Source organism: Salmo trutta, unplaced genomic scaffold (assembly GCF_901001165.1).
Source record: "Salmo trutta unplaced genomic scaffold, fSalTru1.1, whole genome shotgun sequence".
Taxonomy (NCBI): domain Eukaryota; kingdom Metazoa; phylum Chordata; class Actinopteri; order Salmoniformes; family Salmonidae; genus Salmo; species Salmo trutta.
The window spans coordinates 1,082,356-1,102,753 of NW_021823073.1; the positions used below are offsets into that span (position 1 = coordinate 1,082,356).

A 20,398-nucleotide genomic window follows, 5' to 3' on the forward strand; every position below is an offset into this window, starting at 1 on the left:
TTTACTTCAAACCCAGTTCTGTTACTTTGCATCTCTGTAGCTCTCAGTGACATTGTCTCCTCTCTCTTGGTTCTCTCTGGCAGCCTGTTTGAGGAGGAAGTGATGTCATATGTTCCGCCTCACGCCTTACTGCACCCCAGCTACTGCCAGTCCCCACGAAGCTCCCCCGTGTCCTCCCCACAGAACTCACCTGGTGAGAAGGCTTCTCTATACCCCTCTCTGTTACCATTCTGTCTTTCTCTCCCATTCTCTCTTTCGCTATTTCTCTCTCGCTTGTTTTTTCTCTTTCTCTCTCTCCTCTCTCCTCTCTCGGTGTTTGTAGGGAGCACACACTCATCCCTCGGTCTCTGTCAAATGTTATTCCCACAGGAACACAGCGAGCTAATGCCCGTGCCCCTGCCCCCTACAAGCGAGACTTCGAAGCCAAACTGCGAAACTTCTACCGCAAACTGGAGACCAAAGGTTACGGCCAGGGTCCAGGGAAGTTAAAGTATGTAGTGGGGAGGGTGCTTCTACCACAAACTGGAGACCAAAGGTTACGGCCAGGGCCCAGGGAAGTTAAAGTATGTAGTGGGGAGGGTGCTTCTACCACAAACTGGAGACCAAAGGTTACGGCCAGGGCCCAGGGAAGTTAAAGTATGTAGTGGGGAGGGTGCTTCTACCACAAACTGGAGACCAAAGGTTACGGCCAGGGCCCAGGGAAGTTAAAGTATGTAGTGGGGAGGGTGCTTGTCATCAATATAATAGTGTAACATATTTGAATATTCATGTGTGAATACTGTAAAATGAAAGAATGAATACGTTATTGATCTAGCTAAATGCTTTGGTGTTCCAGCCAAATAAATAGAATCTGATTCTAGTTCTGTGGTCCACCCACATACCCTCTATCCACGCCCTCCTGCCCTTACCAGTTCCCCCCTGTGTGTGTCTCTTCCTCCCCCAACCCCCAGGTTGATCATCCGTAGGGACCATCTCCTGGAGGATGCCTTCAACCAGGTCATGTGTTACTCCCGTAAAGACCTGCAGAGGAGCAAGCTCTATGTCAGCTTCCTGGGAGAGGAGGGGTGAGTCAGACAGACTGCCTGTCCTCTACTCTTCCAGAAGCTGGGGGGAGAAATGATACTGGCTTGAATAGAATGAAACATTTGAGGAATATTTCAGTTAGAAATGCACTTTGTCTGCTCTATGACGTTATATTTCTATCTACGCCGTTCCTTTGTGTTCCTGTGTGATAGTGTGTCTTCCTGTATGTGTTGCAGCTTGGACTACAGCGGCCCGTCCAGAGAGTTTTTCTTCCTGGTGTCTAGAGAGCTGTTCAACCCCTACTACGGCCTGTTTGAGTACTCCGCTAACGACACCTACACCGTTCAGATCAGCCCCATGTCTGCCTTCGTAGACAACCATCACGAGTGGTGAGTGGACTGAAGACTGGGCCGGTTTGGGGTCAGAGTGGTCTGTTGGCTGATAAGCAGGGTTGGGGTCAATTCAAATTGAAGTCAGTCAATTCTGGAAGCAAACTGAAATTCCTATTCAATAATTGAAAACATTTAATCTATTTTAATTACTTTCAAGAAGCTTTTTGTCTCAAAAGTTTTTCCATTTTAGAATTTTAACTAATTAATTTCCTGAATTGAGTGACTTCAATTTGAATGGAGCCCAACCCTGGTGATAAGATGAATCGACATGGACTTAAAGGACGAGCCAAAACATCTGTTGTCTATACTAGGACCTGGGTAATACCATCTGTTGTGTATACTAGGACCTGGGTAATACCATCTGTTGTGTATACTAGGACCTGGGTAATACCATCTGTTGTGTATACTAGGACCTGGGTAATACCATCTGTTGTGTATACTAGGACCTGGGTAATACCATCTGTTGTGTATACTAGGAACCTGGGTAATCCATCTGTGTTACTATACTAGGACCTGGGTAATGACCATCTGTTGTCTATGACTAGGGACCATGGGTAATACCATCTGTTGTGCTATACTAGGACCTGGGGTATATAAACATCTTGTGTCTATACTAGGACACTGGGTATACCCATCTGTTTGTCTATACTAGACCTGGGTAATACCATCTGGGCTGTCTATACTAGGACCTGGGTAATAACATCTGTTGTCTATACTAGGACCTGGGTAATACCATCTGTTGTGTATACTAGGACCTGGGTAATAACATCTGTTGTGTATACTAGGACCTGGGTAATACCATCTGTTGTGTATACTAGGACCTGGGTAATAACATATGTTGTGTATACTAGGACCTGGGTAATAACATATGTTGTCTATACTAGGACCTGGGTAATACCATCTGTTGTGTATACTAGGACCTGGGTAATAACATCTGTTGTGTATACTAGGACCTGGGTAATAACATATGTTGTGTATACTAGGACCTGGGTAATAACATATGTTGTGTATACTAGGACCTGGGTAATACCATCTGTTGTGTATACTAGGACCTGGGTAATAACATCTGTTGTGTATACTAGGACCTGGGTAATAACATATGTTGTGTATACTAGGACCTGGGTAATAACATCTGTTGTGTATACTAGGACCTGGGTAATAACATCTGTTGTCTATACTAGGACCTGGGTAATAACATCTGTTGTGTATACTAGGACCTGGGTAATACCATCTGTTGTCTATACTAGGACCTGGGTAATACCATCTGTTGTCTATACTAGGACCTGGGTAATACCATCTGTTGTGTATACTAGGACCTGGGTAATAACATCTGTTGTCTATACTAGGACCTGGGTAATACCATCTGTTGTCTATACTAGGACCTGGGTAATACCATCTGTTGTCTATACTAGGACCTGGGTAATACCATCTGTTGTCCTATACTAGGACCTGGGTAAACACCATCTGTTGTGTATACTAGGACCTGGGTAATACCATCTGTTGTCTATACTAGGACCTGGGTAAATACCATCTGTTGGTTATACTAGGACCTGGGTAATAACATCTGTTGTGTATACTAGGACCTGGGTAATAACATCTGTTGTGTATACTAGGACCTGGGTAATACCATCTGTTGTCTATACTAGGACCTGGGTAATAACATCTGTTGTGTATACTAGGACCTGGGTAACACCATCTGTTGTGTATACTAGGACCTGGGTAATACCATCTGTTGTGTATACTAGGACCTGGGTAATAACATCTGTTGTGTATACTAGGACCTGGGTAATACCATCTGTTGTCTATACTAGGACCTGGGTAATACCATCTGTTGTGTATACTAGGACCTGGGTAATACCATCTGTTGTCTATACTAGGACCTGGGTAATAACATCTGTTGTGTATACTAGGACCTGGGTAATAACATCTGTTGTGTATACTAGGACCTGGGTAATACCATCTGTTGTCTATACTAGGACCTGGGTAATACCATCTGTTGTGTATACTAGGACCTGGGTAATAACATCTGTTGTCTATACTAGGACCTGGGTAATACCATCTGTTGTCTATACTAGGACCTGGGTAATACCATCTGTTGTCTATACTAGGACCTGGGTAATACCATCTGTTGTCTATACTAGGACCTGGGTAACACCATCTGTTGTGTATACTAGGACCTGGGTAATACCATCTGTTGTCTATACTAGGACCTGGGTAATACCATCTGTTGTGTATACTAGGACCTGGGTAATAACATCTGTTGTGTATACTAGGACCTGGGTAATAACATCTGTTGTGTATACTAGGACCTGGGTAATACCATCTGTTGTCTATACTAGGACCTGGGTAATAACATCTGTTGTGTATACTAGGACCTGGGTAATACCATCTGTTGTCTATACTAGGACCTGGGTAATACCATCTGTTGTGCATACTAGGACCTGGGTAACACCATCTGTTGTGTATACTAGGACCTGGGTAATACCATCTGTTGTGTATACTAGGACCTGGGTAATAACATCTGTTGTGTATACTAGGACCTGGGTAATACCATCTGTTGTCTATACTAGGACCTGGGTAATACCATCTGTTGTGTATACTAGGACCTGGGTAATACCATCTGTTGTCTATACTAGGACCTGGGTAATAACATCTGTTGTGTATACTAGGACCTGGGTAATAACATCTGTTGTGTATACTAGGACCTGGGTAATACCATCTGTTGTCTATACTAGGACCTGGGTAATAACATCTGTTGTGTATACTAGGACCTGGGTAATACCATCTGTTGTCTATACTAGGACCTGGGTAATACCATCTGTTGTCTATACTAGGACCTGGGTAATAACATCTGTTGTCTATACTAGGACCTGGGTAATAACATCTGTCTATACTAGGACCTGGGTAATACCATCTGTTGTCTATACTAGGACCTGGGTAATAACATATGTTGTCTATACTAGGACCTGGGTAATAACATCTGTTGTTTATACTAGGACCTGGGTAATACCATCTGTTGTCTATACTAGGACCTGGGTAATACCATCTGTTGTCTATACTAGGACCTGGGTAATAACATATGTTGTGTATACTAGGACCTGGGTAATAACATCTGTTGTTTATACTAGGACCTGGGTAATAACATCTGTTGTCTATACTAGGACCTGGGTAATACCATCTGTTGTGTATACTAGGACCTGGGTAATACCATCTGTTGTGTATACTAGGACCTGGGTAATAACATCTGTTGTGTATACTAGGACCTGGGTAATAACATCTGTTGTGTATACTAGGACCTGGGTAATAACATCTGTTGTCTATACTAGGACCTGGGTAATAACATCTGTTGTGTATACTAGGACCTGGGTAATAACATCTGTTGTGTATACTAGGACCTGGGTAATAACATCTGTTGTGTATACTAGGACCTGGGTAATACCATCTGTTGTCTATACTAGGACCTGGGTAATACCATCTGTTGTGTATACTAGGACCTGGGTAATAACATCTGTTGTGTATACTAGGACCTGGGTAATAACATCTGTTGTGTATACTAGGACCTGGGTAATAACATCTGTTGTGTATACTAGGACCTGGGTAATACCATCTGTTGTGTATACTAGGACCTGGGTAATACCATCTGTTGTGTATACTAGGACCTGGGTAATACCATCTGTTGTCTATACTAGGACCTGGGTAATACCATCTGTTGTGTATACTAGGACCTGGGTAATAACATCTGTTGTGTATACTAGGACCTGGGTAATAACATCTGTTGTGTATACTAGGACCTGGGTAATAACATCTGTTGTGTATACTAGGACCTGGGTAATAACATCTGTTGTGTATACTAGGACCTGGGTAATACCATCTGTTGTGTATACTAGGACCGGGTAATACCATCTGTTGTGTATACTAGGACCTGGGTAATACCATCTGTTGTGTATACTAGGACCTGGGTAATACCATCTGTTGTGTATACTAGGACCTGGGTAATAACATCTGTTGTGTATACTAGGACCTGGGTAATACCATCTGTTGTGTATACTAGGACCTGGGTAATAACATCTGTTGTCTATACTAGGACATGGGTAATAACATCTGTTGTGTATACTAGGACCTGGGAAATAACATCTGTTGTCTATACTAGGACCTGGTTAATACCATCTGTTGTGTATACTAGGACCTGGGTAATAACATCTGTTGTCTATACTAGGACCTGGGTAATAACATCTGTTGTGTATACTAGGACCTGGGTAATAACATCTGTTGTGTATACTAGGACCTGGGTAATAACATCTGTTGTGTATACTAGGACCTGGGTAATAACATCTGTTGTGTATACTAGGACCTGGGTAATAACATCTGTTGTCTATACTAGGACCTGGGTAATAACATCTGTTGTCTATACTAGGACCTGGGTAATACCATCTGTTGTGTATACTAGGACCTGGGTAATACCATCTGTTGTGTATACTAGGACCTGGGTAATACCATCTGTTGTGTATACTAGGACCTGGGTAATACCATCTGTTGTCTATACTAGGACCTGGGTAATACCATCTGTTGTGTATACTAGGACCTGGGTAATACCATCTGTTGTGTATACTAGGACCTGGGTAATACCATCTGTTGTGTTATACTAGGACCTGGGTAATACCATCTGTTGTCTATACTAGGACCTGGGTAATACCATCTGTTGTGTATACTAGGACCTGGGTAATACCATCTGTTGTGTATACTAGGACCTGGGTAATACCATCTGTTGTCTATACTAGGACCTGGGTATAACATCTGTTGTGTATACTAGGACCTGGGTAATAACATCTGTTGTGTATACTAGGACCTGGGTAATACCATCTGTTGTCTATACTAGGACCTGGGTAATAACATCTGTTGTGTATACTAGGACCTGGGTAATAACATCTGTTGTCTATACTAGGACCTGGGTAATACCATCTGTTGTCTATACTAGGACCTGGGTAATAACATCTGTTGTCTATACTAGGACCTGGGTAATAACATCTGTCTATACTAGGACCTGGGTAATACCATCTGTTGTCTATACTAGGACCTGGGTAATAACATATGTTGTCTATACTAGGACCTGGGTAATAACATCTGTTGTTTATACTAGGACCTGGGTAATACCATCTGTTGTCTATACTAGGACCTGGGTAATACCATCTGTTGTCTATACTAGGACCTGGGTAATAACATCTGTTGTCTATACTAGGACCTGGGTAATACCATCTGTTGTCTATACTAGGACCTGGGTAATAACATATGTTGTCTATACTAGGACCTGGGTAATAACATATGTTGTGTATACTAGGACCTGGGTAATAACATATGTTGTGTATACTAGGACCTGGGTAATAACATCTGTTGTGTATACTAGGACCTGGGTAGAAACATCTGTTGTCTATACTAGGACCTGGGTAATAACATCTGTTGTCTATACTAGGACCTGGGTAATAACATCTGTTGTGTATACTAGGACCTGGGTAATACCATCTGTTGTCTATACTAGGACCTGGGTAATAACATCTGTTGTCTATACTAGGACCTGGGTAATACCATCTGTTGTGTATACTAGGACCTGGGTAATACCATCTGTTGTGTATACTAGGACCTGGGTAATAACATCTGTTGTGTATACTAGGACCTGGGTAATAACATATGTTGTGTATACTTGGACCTGGGTAATAACATCTGTTGTTTATACTAGGACCTGGGTAATAACATCTGTTGTCTATACTAGGACCTGGGTAATAACATCTGTTGTGTATACTAGGACCTGGGTAATACCATCTGTTGTGTATACTAGGACCTGGGTAATACCATCTGTTGTGTATACTAGGACCTGGGTAATAACATCTGTTGTGTATACTAGGACCTGGGTAATAACATCTGTTGTCTATACTAGGACCTGGGTAATAACATCTGTTGTGTATACTAGGACCTGGGTAATAACATCTGTTGTGTATACTAGGACCTGGGTAATAACATCTGTTGTGTATACTAGGACCTGGGTAATACCATCTGTTGTCTATACTAGGACCTGGGTAATACCATCTGTTGTGTATACTAGGACCTGGGTAATAACATCTGTTGTGTATACTAGGACCTGGGTAATAACATCTGTTGTGTATACTAGGACCTGGGTAATAACATCTGTTGTGTATACTAGGACCTGGGTAATACCATCTGTTGTGTATACTAGGACCTGGGTAATACCATCTGTTGTCTATACTAGGACCTGGGTAATACCATCTGTTGTGTATACTAGGACCTGGGTAATACCATCTGTTGTGTATACTAGGACCTGGGTAATACCATCTGTTGTGTATACTAGGACCTGGGTAATAACATCTGTTGTCTATACTAGGACCTGGGTAATAACATCTGTTGTGTATACTAGGACCTGGGTAATACCATCTGTTGTCTATACTAGGACCTGGGTAATAACATCTGTTGTCTATACTAGGACCTGGGTAATAACATCTGTTGTGTATACTAGGACCTGGGTAATAACATCTGTTGTGTATACTAGTACCTGGGTAATAACATCTGTTGTGTATACTAGGACCTGGGTAATACCATCTGTTGTGTATACTAGGACCTGGGTAATACCATCTGTTGTGTATACTAGGACCTGGGTAATACCATCTGTTGTCTATACTAGGACCTGGGTAATACCATCTGTTGTGTATACTAGGACCTGGGTAATACCATCTGTTGTGTATACTAGGACCTGGGTAATAACATCTGTTGTGTATACTAGGACCTGGGTAATAACATCTGTTGTCTATACTAGGACCTGGGTAATAACATCTGTTGTGTATACTAGGACCTGGGTAATAACATCTGTTGTCTATACTAGGACCTGGGTAATACCATCTGTTGTGTATACTAGGACCTGGGTAATAACATCTGTTGTCTATACTAGGACCTGGGTAATAACATCTGTTGTGTATACTAGGACCTGGGTAATAACATCTGTTGTGTATACTAGGACCTGGGTAATAACATCTGTTGTGTATACTAGGACCTGGGTAATAACATCTGTTGTGTATACTAGGACCTGGGTAATAACATCTGTTGTCTATACTAGGACCTGGGTAATACCATCTGTTGTGTATACTAGGACCTGGGTAATACCATCTGTTGTGTATACTAGGACCTGGGTAATACCATCTGTTGTGTATACTAGGACCTGGGTAATACCATCTGTTGTCTATACTAGGACCTGGGTAATACCATCTGTTGTGTATACTAGGACCTGGGTAATACCATCTGTTGTGTATACTAGGACCTGGGTAATAACATCTGTTGTGTATACTAGGACCTGTGTAATACCATCTGTTGTGTATACTAGGACCTGGGTAATACCATCTGTTGTGTATACTAGGACCTGGGTAATACCATCTGTTGTGTATACTAGGACCTGGGTAATACCATCTGTTGTCTATACTAGGACCTGGGTAATACCATCTGTTGTCTATACTAGGACCTGGGTAATACCATCTGTTGTCTATACTAGGACCTGGGTAATACCATCTGTTGTCTATACTAGGACCTGGGTAATACCATCTGTTGTCTATACTAGGACCTGGGTAATACCATCTGTTGTGTATACTAGGACCTGGGTAATACCATCTGTTGTGTATACTAGGACCTGGGTAATACCATCTGTTGTCTATACTAGGACCTGGGTAATACCATCTGTTGTCTATACTAGGACGTGGGTAATAACATATGTTGTGTATACTAGGACCTGGGTAATACCATCTGTTGTGTATACTAGGACCTGGGTAATACCATCTGTTGTCTATACTAGGACCTGGGTAATACCATCTGTTGTGTATACTAGGACCTGGGTAATACCATCTGTTGTGTATACTAGGACCTGGGTAATACCATCTGTTGTGTATACTAGGACCTGGGTAATACCATCTGTTGTCTATACTAGGACCTGGGTAATACCATCTGGTGTCTATACTAGGACCTGGGTAATACCATCTGTTGTCTATACTAGGACCTGGGTAATAACATATGTTGTGTATACTAGGACCTGGGTAATAACATCTGTTGTCTATACTAGGACCTGGGTAATAACATCTGTTGTCTATACTAGGACCTGGGTAATAACATCTGTTGTCTATACTAGGACCTGGGTAATAACATATGTTGTGTATACTAGGACCTGGGTAATACCATCTGTTGTGTATACTAGGATCTGGGTAATACCATCTGTTGTGTATACTAGGACCTGGGTAATAACATCTGTTGTGTATACTAGGACCTGGGTAATACCATCTGTTGTGTATACTAGGACCTGGGTAATACCATCTGTTGTGTATACTAGGACCTGGGTAATACCATCTGTTGTGTATACTAGGACCTGGGTAATACCATCTGTTGTGTATACTAGGACCTGGGTAATACCATCTGTTGTGTATACTAGGACCTGGGTAATACCATATGTTGTGTATACTTGGACCTGGGTAATAACATCTGTTGTCTATACTAGGACCTGGGTAATACCATCTGTTGTGTATACTAGGACCTGGATAATACCATCTGTTGTGTATACTAGGACCTGGGTAATAACATCTGTTGTCTATACTAGGACCTGGGTAATACCATCTGTTGTCTATACTAGGACCTGGGTAATACCATCTGTTGTGCATACTAGGACCTGGGTAATACCATCTGTTGTGTATACTAGGACCTGGTTAATAACATCTGTTGTGTATACTAGGACCTGGGTAATACCATCTGTTGTCTATACTAGGACCTGGGTAATAACATCTGTTGTCTATACTAGGACCTGGGTAATACCATCTGTTGTCTATACTAGGACCTGGGTAACACCATCTGTTGTCTATACTAGGACCTGGGTAACACCATCTGTTGTGTATACTAGGACCTGGGTAATACCATCTGTTGTCTATACTAGGACCTGGGTAATACCATCTGTTGTCTATACTAGGACCTGGGTAATAACATATGTTGTGTATACTAGGACCTGGGTAATAACATCTGTTGTCTATACTAGGACCTGGGTAATAACATCTGTTGTCTATACTAGGACCTGGGTAATAACATCTTTTGTCTATACTAGGACCTGGGTAATACCATCTGTTGTCTATACTAGGACCTGGGTAATAACATATGTTGTGTATACTAGGACCTGGGTAATAACATCTGTTGTCTATACTAGGACCTGGGTAATACCATCTGTTGTCTATACTAGGACCTGGGTAATAACATCTGTTGTCTATACTAGGACCTGGGTAATAACATCTGTTGTGTATACTAGGACCTGGGTAATACCATCTGTTGTCTATACTAGGACCTGGGTAATACCATCTGTTGTGTATACTAGGACCTGGGTAATAACATCTGTTGTGTATACTAGGACCTGGGTAATAACATCTGTTGTCTATACTAGGACCTGGGTAATAACATCTGTTGTCTATACTAGGACCTGGGTAATACCATCTGTTGTCTATACTAGGACCTGGGTAATAACATCTGTTGTGTATACTAGGACATGGGTAATAACATCTGTTGTCTATACTAGGACCTGGGTAATACCATCTGTTGTCTATACTAGGACCTGGGTAATAACATCTGTTGTCTATACTAGGACCTGTGTAATACCATCTGTTGTGTATACTAGGACCTGGGTAATACCATCTGTTGTCAATACTAGGACCTGGGTAATACCATCTGTTGTGTATACTAGGACCTGGGTAATAACATCTGTTGTGTATACTAGGACCTGGGTAATAACATCTGTTGTCTATACTAGGACCTGGGTAATAACATCTGTTGTCTATACTAGGACCTGGGTAATACCATCTGTTGTCTATACTAGGACCTGGGTAATAACATCTGTTGTCTATACTAGGACCTGGGTAATAACATCTGTTGTCTATACTAGGACCTGGGTAATACCATCTGTTGTCTATACTAGGACCTGGGTAATAACATCTGTTGTCTATACTAGGACCTGTGTAATACCATCTGTTGTGTATACTAGGACCTGGGTAATACCATCTGTTGTCAATACTAGGACCTGGGTAATACCATCTGTTGTGTATACTAGGACCTGGGTAATAACATCTGTTGTGTATACTAGGACCTGGGTAATAACATCTGTTGTCTATACTAGGACCTGGGTAATAACATCTGTTGTCTATACTAGGACCTGGGTAATACCATCTGTTGTCTATACTAGGACCTGGGTAATAACATCTGTTGTGTATACTAGGACCTGGGTAATAACATCTGTTGTCTATACTAGGACCTGGGTAATAACATCTGTTGTCTATACTAGGACCTGGGTAATACCATCTGTTGTCTATGCTAGGACCTGGGTAATACCATCTTTTGTGTATACTAGGACCTGGGTAATAACATCTGTTGTGTATACTAGGACCTTGGTAATAACATCTGTTGTCTATACTAGGACCTGGGTAATACCATCTGTTGTCTATACTAGGACCTGGGTAATACCATCTGTTGTGTATACTAGGACCTGGGTAATACCATATGTTGTGTATACTAGGACCTGGGTAATACCATCTGTTGTGTATACTAGGACCTGGGTAATACCATATGTTGTGTATACTAGGACCTGGGTAATACCATATGTTGTGTATACTAGGACCTGGGTAATACTATCTGTTGTGTATACTAGGACCTGGGTAATAACATTTGTTGTGTATACTAGGACCTGGGTAATACCATCTGTTGTCTATACTAGGACCTGGGTAATAACATCTGTTGTGTATACTAGGACCTGGGTAATAACATCTGTTGTCTGTACTAGGACCTGGGTAATAACATCTGTTGTGTATACTAGGACCTGGGTAATAACATCTGTTGTGTATACTAGGACCTGGGTAATACCATCTGTTGTCTATACTAGGACCTGGGTAATACCATCTGTTGTGTATACTAGGACCTGGGTAATAACATCTGTTGTCTATACTAGGACCTGGGTAATAACATCTGTTGTCTATACTAGGACCTGGGTAATACCATCTGTTGTGTATACTAGGACCTGGGTAATAACATCTGTTGTGTATACTAGGACCTGGGTAATAACATCTGTTGTCTATACTAGGACCTGGGTAATACCATCTGTTGTGTATACTAGGACCTGGGTAATACCATCTGTTGTCAATACTAGGACCTGGGTAATACCATCTGTTGTGTATACTAGGACCTGGGTAATAACATCTGTTGTGTATACTAGGACCTGGGTAATACCATCTGTTGTCTATACTAGGACCTGGGTAATAACATCTGTTGTGTATACTAGGACCTGGGTAATAACATCTGTTGTGTATACTAGGACCTGGGTAATACCATCTGTTGTGTATACTAGGACCTGGGTAATAACATCTGTTGTGTATACTAGGACCTGGGTAATAACATCTGTTGTGTATACTAGGACCTGGGTAATACCATCTGTTGTCTATACTAGGACCTGGGTAATAACATCTGTTGTGTATACTAGGACCTGGGTAATACCATCTGTTGTCTATACTAGGACCTGGGTAATAGCATCTGTTGTGTATACTAGGACCTGGGTAATAACATCTGTTGTCTATACTAGGACCTGGGTAATAACATCTGTTGTGTATACTAGGACCTGGGTAATAACATCTGTTGTGTATACTAGGACCTGGGTAATACCATCTGTTGTCTATACTAGGACCTGGGTAATAACATCTGTTGTGTATACTAGGACCTGGGTAATAACATCTGTTGTGTATACTAGGACCTGGGTAATACCATCTGTTGTCTATACTAGGACCTGGGTAATAACATCTGTTGTGTATACTAGGACCTGGGTAATAACATCTGTTGTGTATACTAGGACCTGGGTAATACCATCTGTTGTGTATACTAGGACCTGGGTAATACCATCTGTTGTGTATACTAGGACCTGGGTAATACCATCTGTTGTGTATACTAGGACCTGGGTAATACCATCTGTTGTGTATACTAGGACCTGGGTAATACCATCTGTTGTGTATACTAGGACCTGGGTAATACCATATGTTGTGTATACTAGGACCTGGGTAATACCATCTGTTGTGTATACTAGGACCTGGGTAATAACATCTGTTGTGTATACTAGGACCTGGGTAATACCATCTGTTGTCTATACTAGGACCTGGGTAATAACATCTGTTGTGTATACTAGGACCTGGGTAATAACATCTGTTGTGTATACTAGGACCTGGGTAATACCATCTGTTGTGTATACTAGGACCTGGGTAATACCATCTGTTGTGTATACTAGGACCTGGGTAATACCATCTGTTGTGTATACTAGGACCTGGGTAATACCATCTGTTGTCTATGCTAGGACCTGGGTAATACCATCTTTTGTGTATACTAGGACCTGGGTAATAACATCTGTTGTGTATACTAGGACCTTGGTAATAACATCTGTTGTCTATACTAGGACCTGGGTAATACCATCTGTTGTCTATACTAGGACCTGGGTAATACCATCTGTTGTGTATACTAGGACCTGGGTAATACCATCTGTTGTGTATACTAGGACCTGGGTAATACCATATGTTGTGTATACTAGGACCTGGGTAATACCATCTGTTGTGTATACTAGGACCTGGGTAATACCATATGTTGTGTATACTAGGACCTGGGTAATACCATATGTTGTGTATACTAGGACCTGGGTAATACCATCTGTTGTGTATACTAGGACCTGGGTAATAACATTTGTTGTGTATACTAGGACCTGGGTAATACCATCTGTTGTCTATACTAGGACCTGGGTAATAACATCTGTTGTGTATACTAGGACCTGGGTAATAACATCTGTTGTCTGTACTAGGACCTGGGTAATAACATCTGTTGTGTATACTAGGACCTGGGTAATAACATCTGTTGTGTATACTAGGACCTGGGTAATACCATCTGTTGTCTATACTAGGACCTGGGTAATACCATCTGTTGTGTATACTAGGACCTGGGTAATAACATCTGTTGTCTATACTAGGACCTGGGTAATAACATCTGTTGTCTATACTAGGACCTGGGTAATACCATCTGTTGTGTATACTAGGACCTGGGTAATAACATCTGTTGTGTATACTAGGACCTGGGTAATAACATCTGTTGTCTATACTAGGACCTGGGTAATACCATCTGTTGTGTATACTAGGACCTGGGTAATACCATCTGTTGTCTATACTAGGACCTGGGTAATACCATCTGTTGTGTATACTAGGACCTGGGTAATAACATCTGTTGTGTATACTAGGACCTGGGTAATACCATCTGTTGTCTATACTAGGACCTGGGTAATAACATCTGTTGTGTATACTAGGACCTGGGTAATAACATCTGTTGTGTATACTAGGACCTGGGTAATACCATCTGTTGTGTATACTAGGACCTGGGTAATAACATCTGTTGTGTATACTAGGACCTGGGTAATAACATCTGTTGTGTATACTAGGACCTGGGTAATACCATCTGTTGTCTATACTAGGACCTGGGTAATAACATCTGTTGTGTATACTAGGACCTGGGTAATACCATCTGTTGTCTATACTAGGACCTGGGTAATAGCATCTGTTGTGTATACTAGGACCTGGGTAATAACATCTGTTGTCTATACTAGGACCTGGGTAATAACATCTGTTGTGTATACTAGGACCTGGGTAATAACATCTGTTGTGTATACTAGGACCTGGGTAATACCATCTGTTGTCTATACTAGGACCTGGGTAATAACATCTGTTGTGTATACTAGGACCTGGGTAATAACATCTGTTGTGTATACTAGGACCTGGGTAATACCATCTGTTGTCTATACTAGGACCTGGGTAATAACATCTGTTGTGTATACTAGGACCTGGGTAATAACATCTGTTGTGTATACTAGGACCTGGGTAATACCATCTGTTGTGTATACTAGGACCTGGGTAATACCATCTGTTGTGTATACTAGGACCTGGGTAATACCATCTGTTGTGTATACTAGGACCTGGGTAATACCATCTGTTGTGTATACTAGGACCTGGGTAATACCATCTGTTGTGTATACTAGGACCTGGGTAATACCATATGTTGTGTATACTAGGACCTGGGTAATACCATCTGTTGTCTATACTAGGACCTGGGTATCCTAAGTATCTTCTCTCTGTCCTTCCCTGTACAGGTTCCGTTTCAGCGGGCGTATCCTGGGCCTGGCTCTGATCCACCAATACCTACTGGATGCCTTCTTCACTAGACCCTTCTATAAGGGCCTGCTGCGCATGTACGTATCCACCACCTGGACTGTCTAATTCTAGCTATACACCAGGGGTATTCAACTCTTACCCTACAAGGTCCAGCGCCTGCTACTTTTCTGTTCTACATGATCGTTAATTGCACACACCTGGTGTCCCAGGTCTAAATCAGTCCCTGATTACAGGGGACCACAGCTGTGGAACAGGCTTTTAGGTCCAGTGTTGAATATAGGGCTTTACACTATATAACTAGAGAGTATTTTTCTGATGTTTTAAGACTGTACCAGACATGTGGTTATGTAGATTAGTAGAGTTAACTGACCTCCTGCCTAAATCCATTCTACTCTACTCTGTTCTACTCTGTTATACACTACTCTGCTCCACTCTGCTCTGCTCCACTCTGCTCTATTATACTATATTCTACTCTACTCTGCTCTGCTCTACTCTATTTTACTCCATTCTGCTCCATTCTGCTCCACTCTGCTCCACTCTGCTCTACTCTGCTCTACTATTCTATAGCCTATGTGAGCTGAGTGATCTGGAGTATCTGGATGAGGAATTCCACCAGAGTCTCCAGTGGATGAAGGACAACGACATCGAGGACATGTTGGACCTCACCTTCACTGTCAATGAGGAGGTGTTCGGACAGGTGTGTGTGTGTGTGTATGTGTGTGTGTGTGTGTGTGTGTGTGTGTGAGATATAAAGCCTATGTGTATGTACTGTGTGTGTGTGTGTGTGTGAGAGAGATATAAAGCCTGTGTGTGTGTGTGTGTGTGTGTGTGTGTGTGTGTGTGTGTGTGTGTGTGTGTGTGTGTGTGTGTGTGTGTGTGTGTGATATAATGTGTGTGTGTGATATAATGTGTGTGTGTGAGATAGATATAATGTGTATATATGTGTATGTACTGTGTGTGTGTGTGTGATATAATGTGTGTGTGTGATATAATGTGTGTGTGTGAGATAGATATAATGTGTATATATGTGTATGTACTGTGTGTGTGTGTGTGATATAATGTGTGTGTGTGATATAATGTGTGTGTGTGAGATAGATATAATGTGTATATATGTGTATGTACTGTGTGTGTGTAGATCACAGAGAGAGAGCTGAAGCCGGGCGGGGCCAACATCCCAGTGACAGAGAAGAATAAGAAGGAGTACATTGAGCGCATGGTGAAGTGGCGTATTGAGAGAGGAGTGGTTCAACAGACAGAGAGTCTGGTCCGGGGCTTCTATGAGGTACGATCTAGAACAAGGACTTTCTGAATCAAATATCTCCTGATACAGATTCTGATAAAGGTAGACTCAGCAGTATCATCATACACACTGGGGCAACTTCCTGCTCACAGACATCAACAACAACTGAATTCAAATTGGGCAAGATGTATCTAAAGGCTGTAGTGTGGCTGAATGTAATATGAAGACTGTATAATGGGATTGAGTTTGTTGTTGTTGTGTTTGTAATAATAATACATGCCATTTAACAGACTGTTTTATCCAAAGCGACTTCCAGTCATGCGTGTATACATTTTACATATGGGTGGTGCTGGGAATCTAACCCAGCACCGTTACCAGCACCAGCCTCTACCAACTGAGATACAAAGGTTGTGGTCATGGTTTGTAGCCTGGATGCCCTGTGCTGTGTCATGCAGGTGGTGGATTCCAGGCTGGTGTCAGTGTTTGATGCCAGGGAGCTGGAGCTGGTGATAGCTGGCACCGCTGAGATAGACCTGGTAGACTGGAGGAGCAACACCGATTACAGAGGAGGTATGAACAGGGGGGTAGACTGGAGGAGCAACACAGATTACAGAGGAGGTATGAACAGGGGGGAGACTGGAGGAGCAACACAGATTACAGAGGAGGTATGAACAGGGGGGTAGACTGGAGGAGCAACACAGATTACAGAGGAGGTATGAACAGGGGGGTAGACTGGAGGAGCAACACAGATTACAGAGGAGGTATGAACAGGGGGGAGACTGGAGGAGCAACACAGATTACAGAGGAGGTATGAACAGGGGGGAGACTGGAGGAGCAACACAGATTACAGAGGAGGTATGAACAGGGGGGTAGACTGGAGGAGCAACACAGATTACAGAGGAGGTATGAACAGGGGGGTAGACTGGAGGAGCAACACAGATTACAGAGGAGGTATGAACAGGGGGGAGACTGGAGGAGCAACACAGATTACAGAGGAGGTATGAACAGGGGGGCAGACTGGAGGAGCAACACAGATTACAGAGGAGGTATGAACAGGGGGGTAGACTGGAGGAGCAACACAGATTACAGAGGAGGTATGAACAGGGGGGTAGACTGGAGGAGCAACACAGATTACAGAGGAGGTATGAACAGGGGGGAGACTGGAGGAGCAACACAGATTACAGAGGAGGTATGAACAGGGGGGAGACTGGAGGAGCAACACAGATTACAGAGGAGGTATGAACAGGGGGGTAGACTGGAGGAGCAACACAGATTACAGAGGAGGTATGAACAGGGGGGTAGACTGGAGGAGCAACACAGATTACAGAGGAGGTATGAACAGGGGGGAGACTGGAGGAGCAACACAGATTACAGAGGAGGTATGAACAGGGGGGTAGACTGGAGGAGCAACACAGATTACAGAGGAGGTATGAACAGGGGGGAGACTGGAGGAGCAACACAGATTACAGAGGAGGTATGAACAGGGGGGAGACTGGAGGAGCAACACAGATTACAGAGGAGGTATGAACAGGGGGGTAGACTGGAGGAGCAACACAGATTACAGAGGAGGTATGAACAGGGGGGTAGACTGGAGGAGCAACACAGATTACAGAGGAGGTATGAACAGGGGGGAGACTGGAGGAGCAACACAGATTACAGAGGAGGTATGAACAGGGGGGCAGACTGGAGGAGCAACACAGATTACAGAGGAGGTATGAACAGGGGGGTAGACTGGAGGAGCAACACAGATTACAGAGGAGGTATGAACAGGGGGTAGACTGGAGGAGCAACACAGATTACAGAGGAGGTATGAACAGGGGGGAGACTGGAGGAGCAACACAGATTACAGAGGAGGTATGAACAGGGGGGCAGACTGGAGGAGCAACACAGATTACAGAGGAGGTATGAACAGGGGGGAGACTGCAGGAGCAACACAGATTAGAGGAGGTATGAACAGGGGGGCAGACTGGAGGAGCAACACAGATTACAGAGGAGGTATGAACAGGGGGGTAGACTGGAGGAGCAACACAGATTACAGAGGAGGTATGAACAGGGGGTAGACTGGAGGAGCAACACAGATTACAGAGGAGGTATGAACAGGGGGGTAGACTGGAGGAGCAACACAGATTACAGAGGAGGTATGAACAGGGGGGAGACTGGAGGAGCAACACAGATTACAGAGGAGGTATGAACAGGGGGGCAGACTGGAGGAGCAACACAGATTACAGAGGAGGTATGAACAGGGGGGAGACTGGAGGAGCAACACAGATTAGAGGAGGTATGAACAGTGGGGCAGACTGGAGGAGCAACACAGATTACAGAGGAGGTATGAACAGGGGGGTAGACTGGAGGAGCAACACAGATTACAGAGGAGGTATGAACAGGGGGGAGACTGGAGGAGCAACACAGATTACAGAGGAGGTATGAACAGGGGGGAGACTGGAGGAGCAACACAGATTACAGAGGAGGTATGAACAGGGGGGAGACTGGAGGAGCAACACAGATTACAGAGGAGGTATGAACAGGGGGGAGACTGGAGGAGCAACACAGATTACAGAGGTATGAACAGGGGGGTAGACTGGAGGAGCAACACAGATTACAGAGGAGGTATGAACAGGGGGAGACTGGAGGAGCAACACAGATTACAGAGGAGGTATGAACAGGGGGGTAGACTGGAGGAGCAACACAGATTACAGAGGAGGTATGAACAGGGGGGAGAGGAAGAGACCGGGAGCCAAAATGACACCCTATTCCCTATATAGTGCACAGCTCTTGTCAAAGGTAGTGCACTATGTAGGGAATAGGGTGCCATTTAAGACAAAGACAATAACTTTGTATATTGCACCTTTCATAATGTCATTTTGAACTGCTGTCTGGGTCTCAGGCAGCAGTAAAGATAGTCTTGTTCCATTCAGATGTAGAAGGAAATGTTTTTAAATGCCTTTCCAATTAGGAAGAGCTGTTACAGAAATAAGTGTATATAACAGTATGCTCTAGCTAGCTGTCTGGTTGAACAGCTGAAGTAACTAGGCCTACCAGAGAGAAAGGCCAGTATATAACAGTATACCCTAGCTAGCTGTCTGGTTGAACAGCTGAAGTAACTAGGCCTACCAGAGAGAAAGGCCAGTATATAACAGTATACTCTAGCTAGCTGTCTGGTTGAACAGCTGAAGTAACTAGGCCTACCAGAGAGAAAGGCCAGTATATAACAGTATACCCTAGCTAGCTGTCTGGTTGAACAGCTGAAGTAACTAGGCCTACCAGAGAGAAAGGCCAGTATATAACAGTATACCCTAGCTAGCTGTCTGGTTGAACAGCTGAAGTAACTAGGCCTACCAGAGAGAAAGGCCAGTATATAACAGTATACCCTAGCTAGCTGTCTGGTTGAACAGCTGAAGTAACTAGGCCTACCAGAGAGAAAGGCCAGTATATAACAGTATACCCTAGCTAGCTGTCTGGTTGAACAGCTGAAGTAACTAGGTCTACCAAAGAGAAAG

The 20,398-nt window shown here is 43.0% G+C and overlaps 1 protein-coding gene across 1 annotated transcript in view; it reads left to right on the forward strand.

Moving 5' to 3' along the window:
* Positions 1–20,398, forward strand: part of LOC115188723 (E3 ubiquitin-protein ligase HECW2) — a 54,332-nt gene that overhangs the window by 26,319 nt on the left and 7,615 nt on the right. Inside the window, exons 20-27 of the mRNA XM_029747474.1 lie at positions 84–193; positions 370–490; positions 951–1,064; positions 1,260–1,412; positions 15,640–15,738; positions 16,229–16,358; positions 16,797–16,943; positions 17,357–17,471. Of these exons, the coding sequence (XP_029603334.1) occupies positions 84–193; positions 370–490; positions 951–1,064; positions 1,260–1,412; positions 15,640–15,738; positions 16,229–16,358; positions 16,797–16,943; positions 17,357–17,471 (989 nt within the window). The remainder of the gene's footprint in view (positions 1–83; positions 194–369; positions 491–950; positions 1,065–1,259; positions 1,413–15,639; positions 15,739–16,228; positions 16,359–16,796; positions 16,944–17,356; positions 17,472–20,398) is intronic.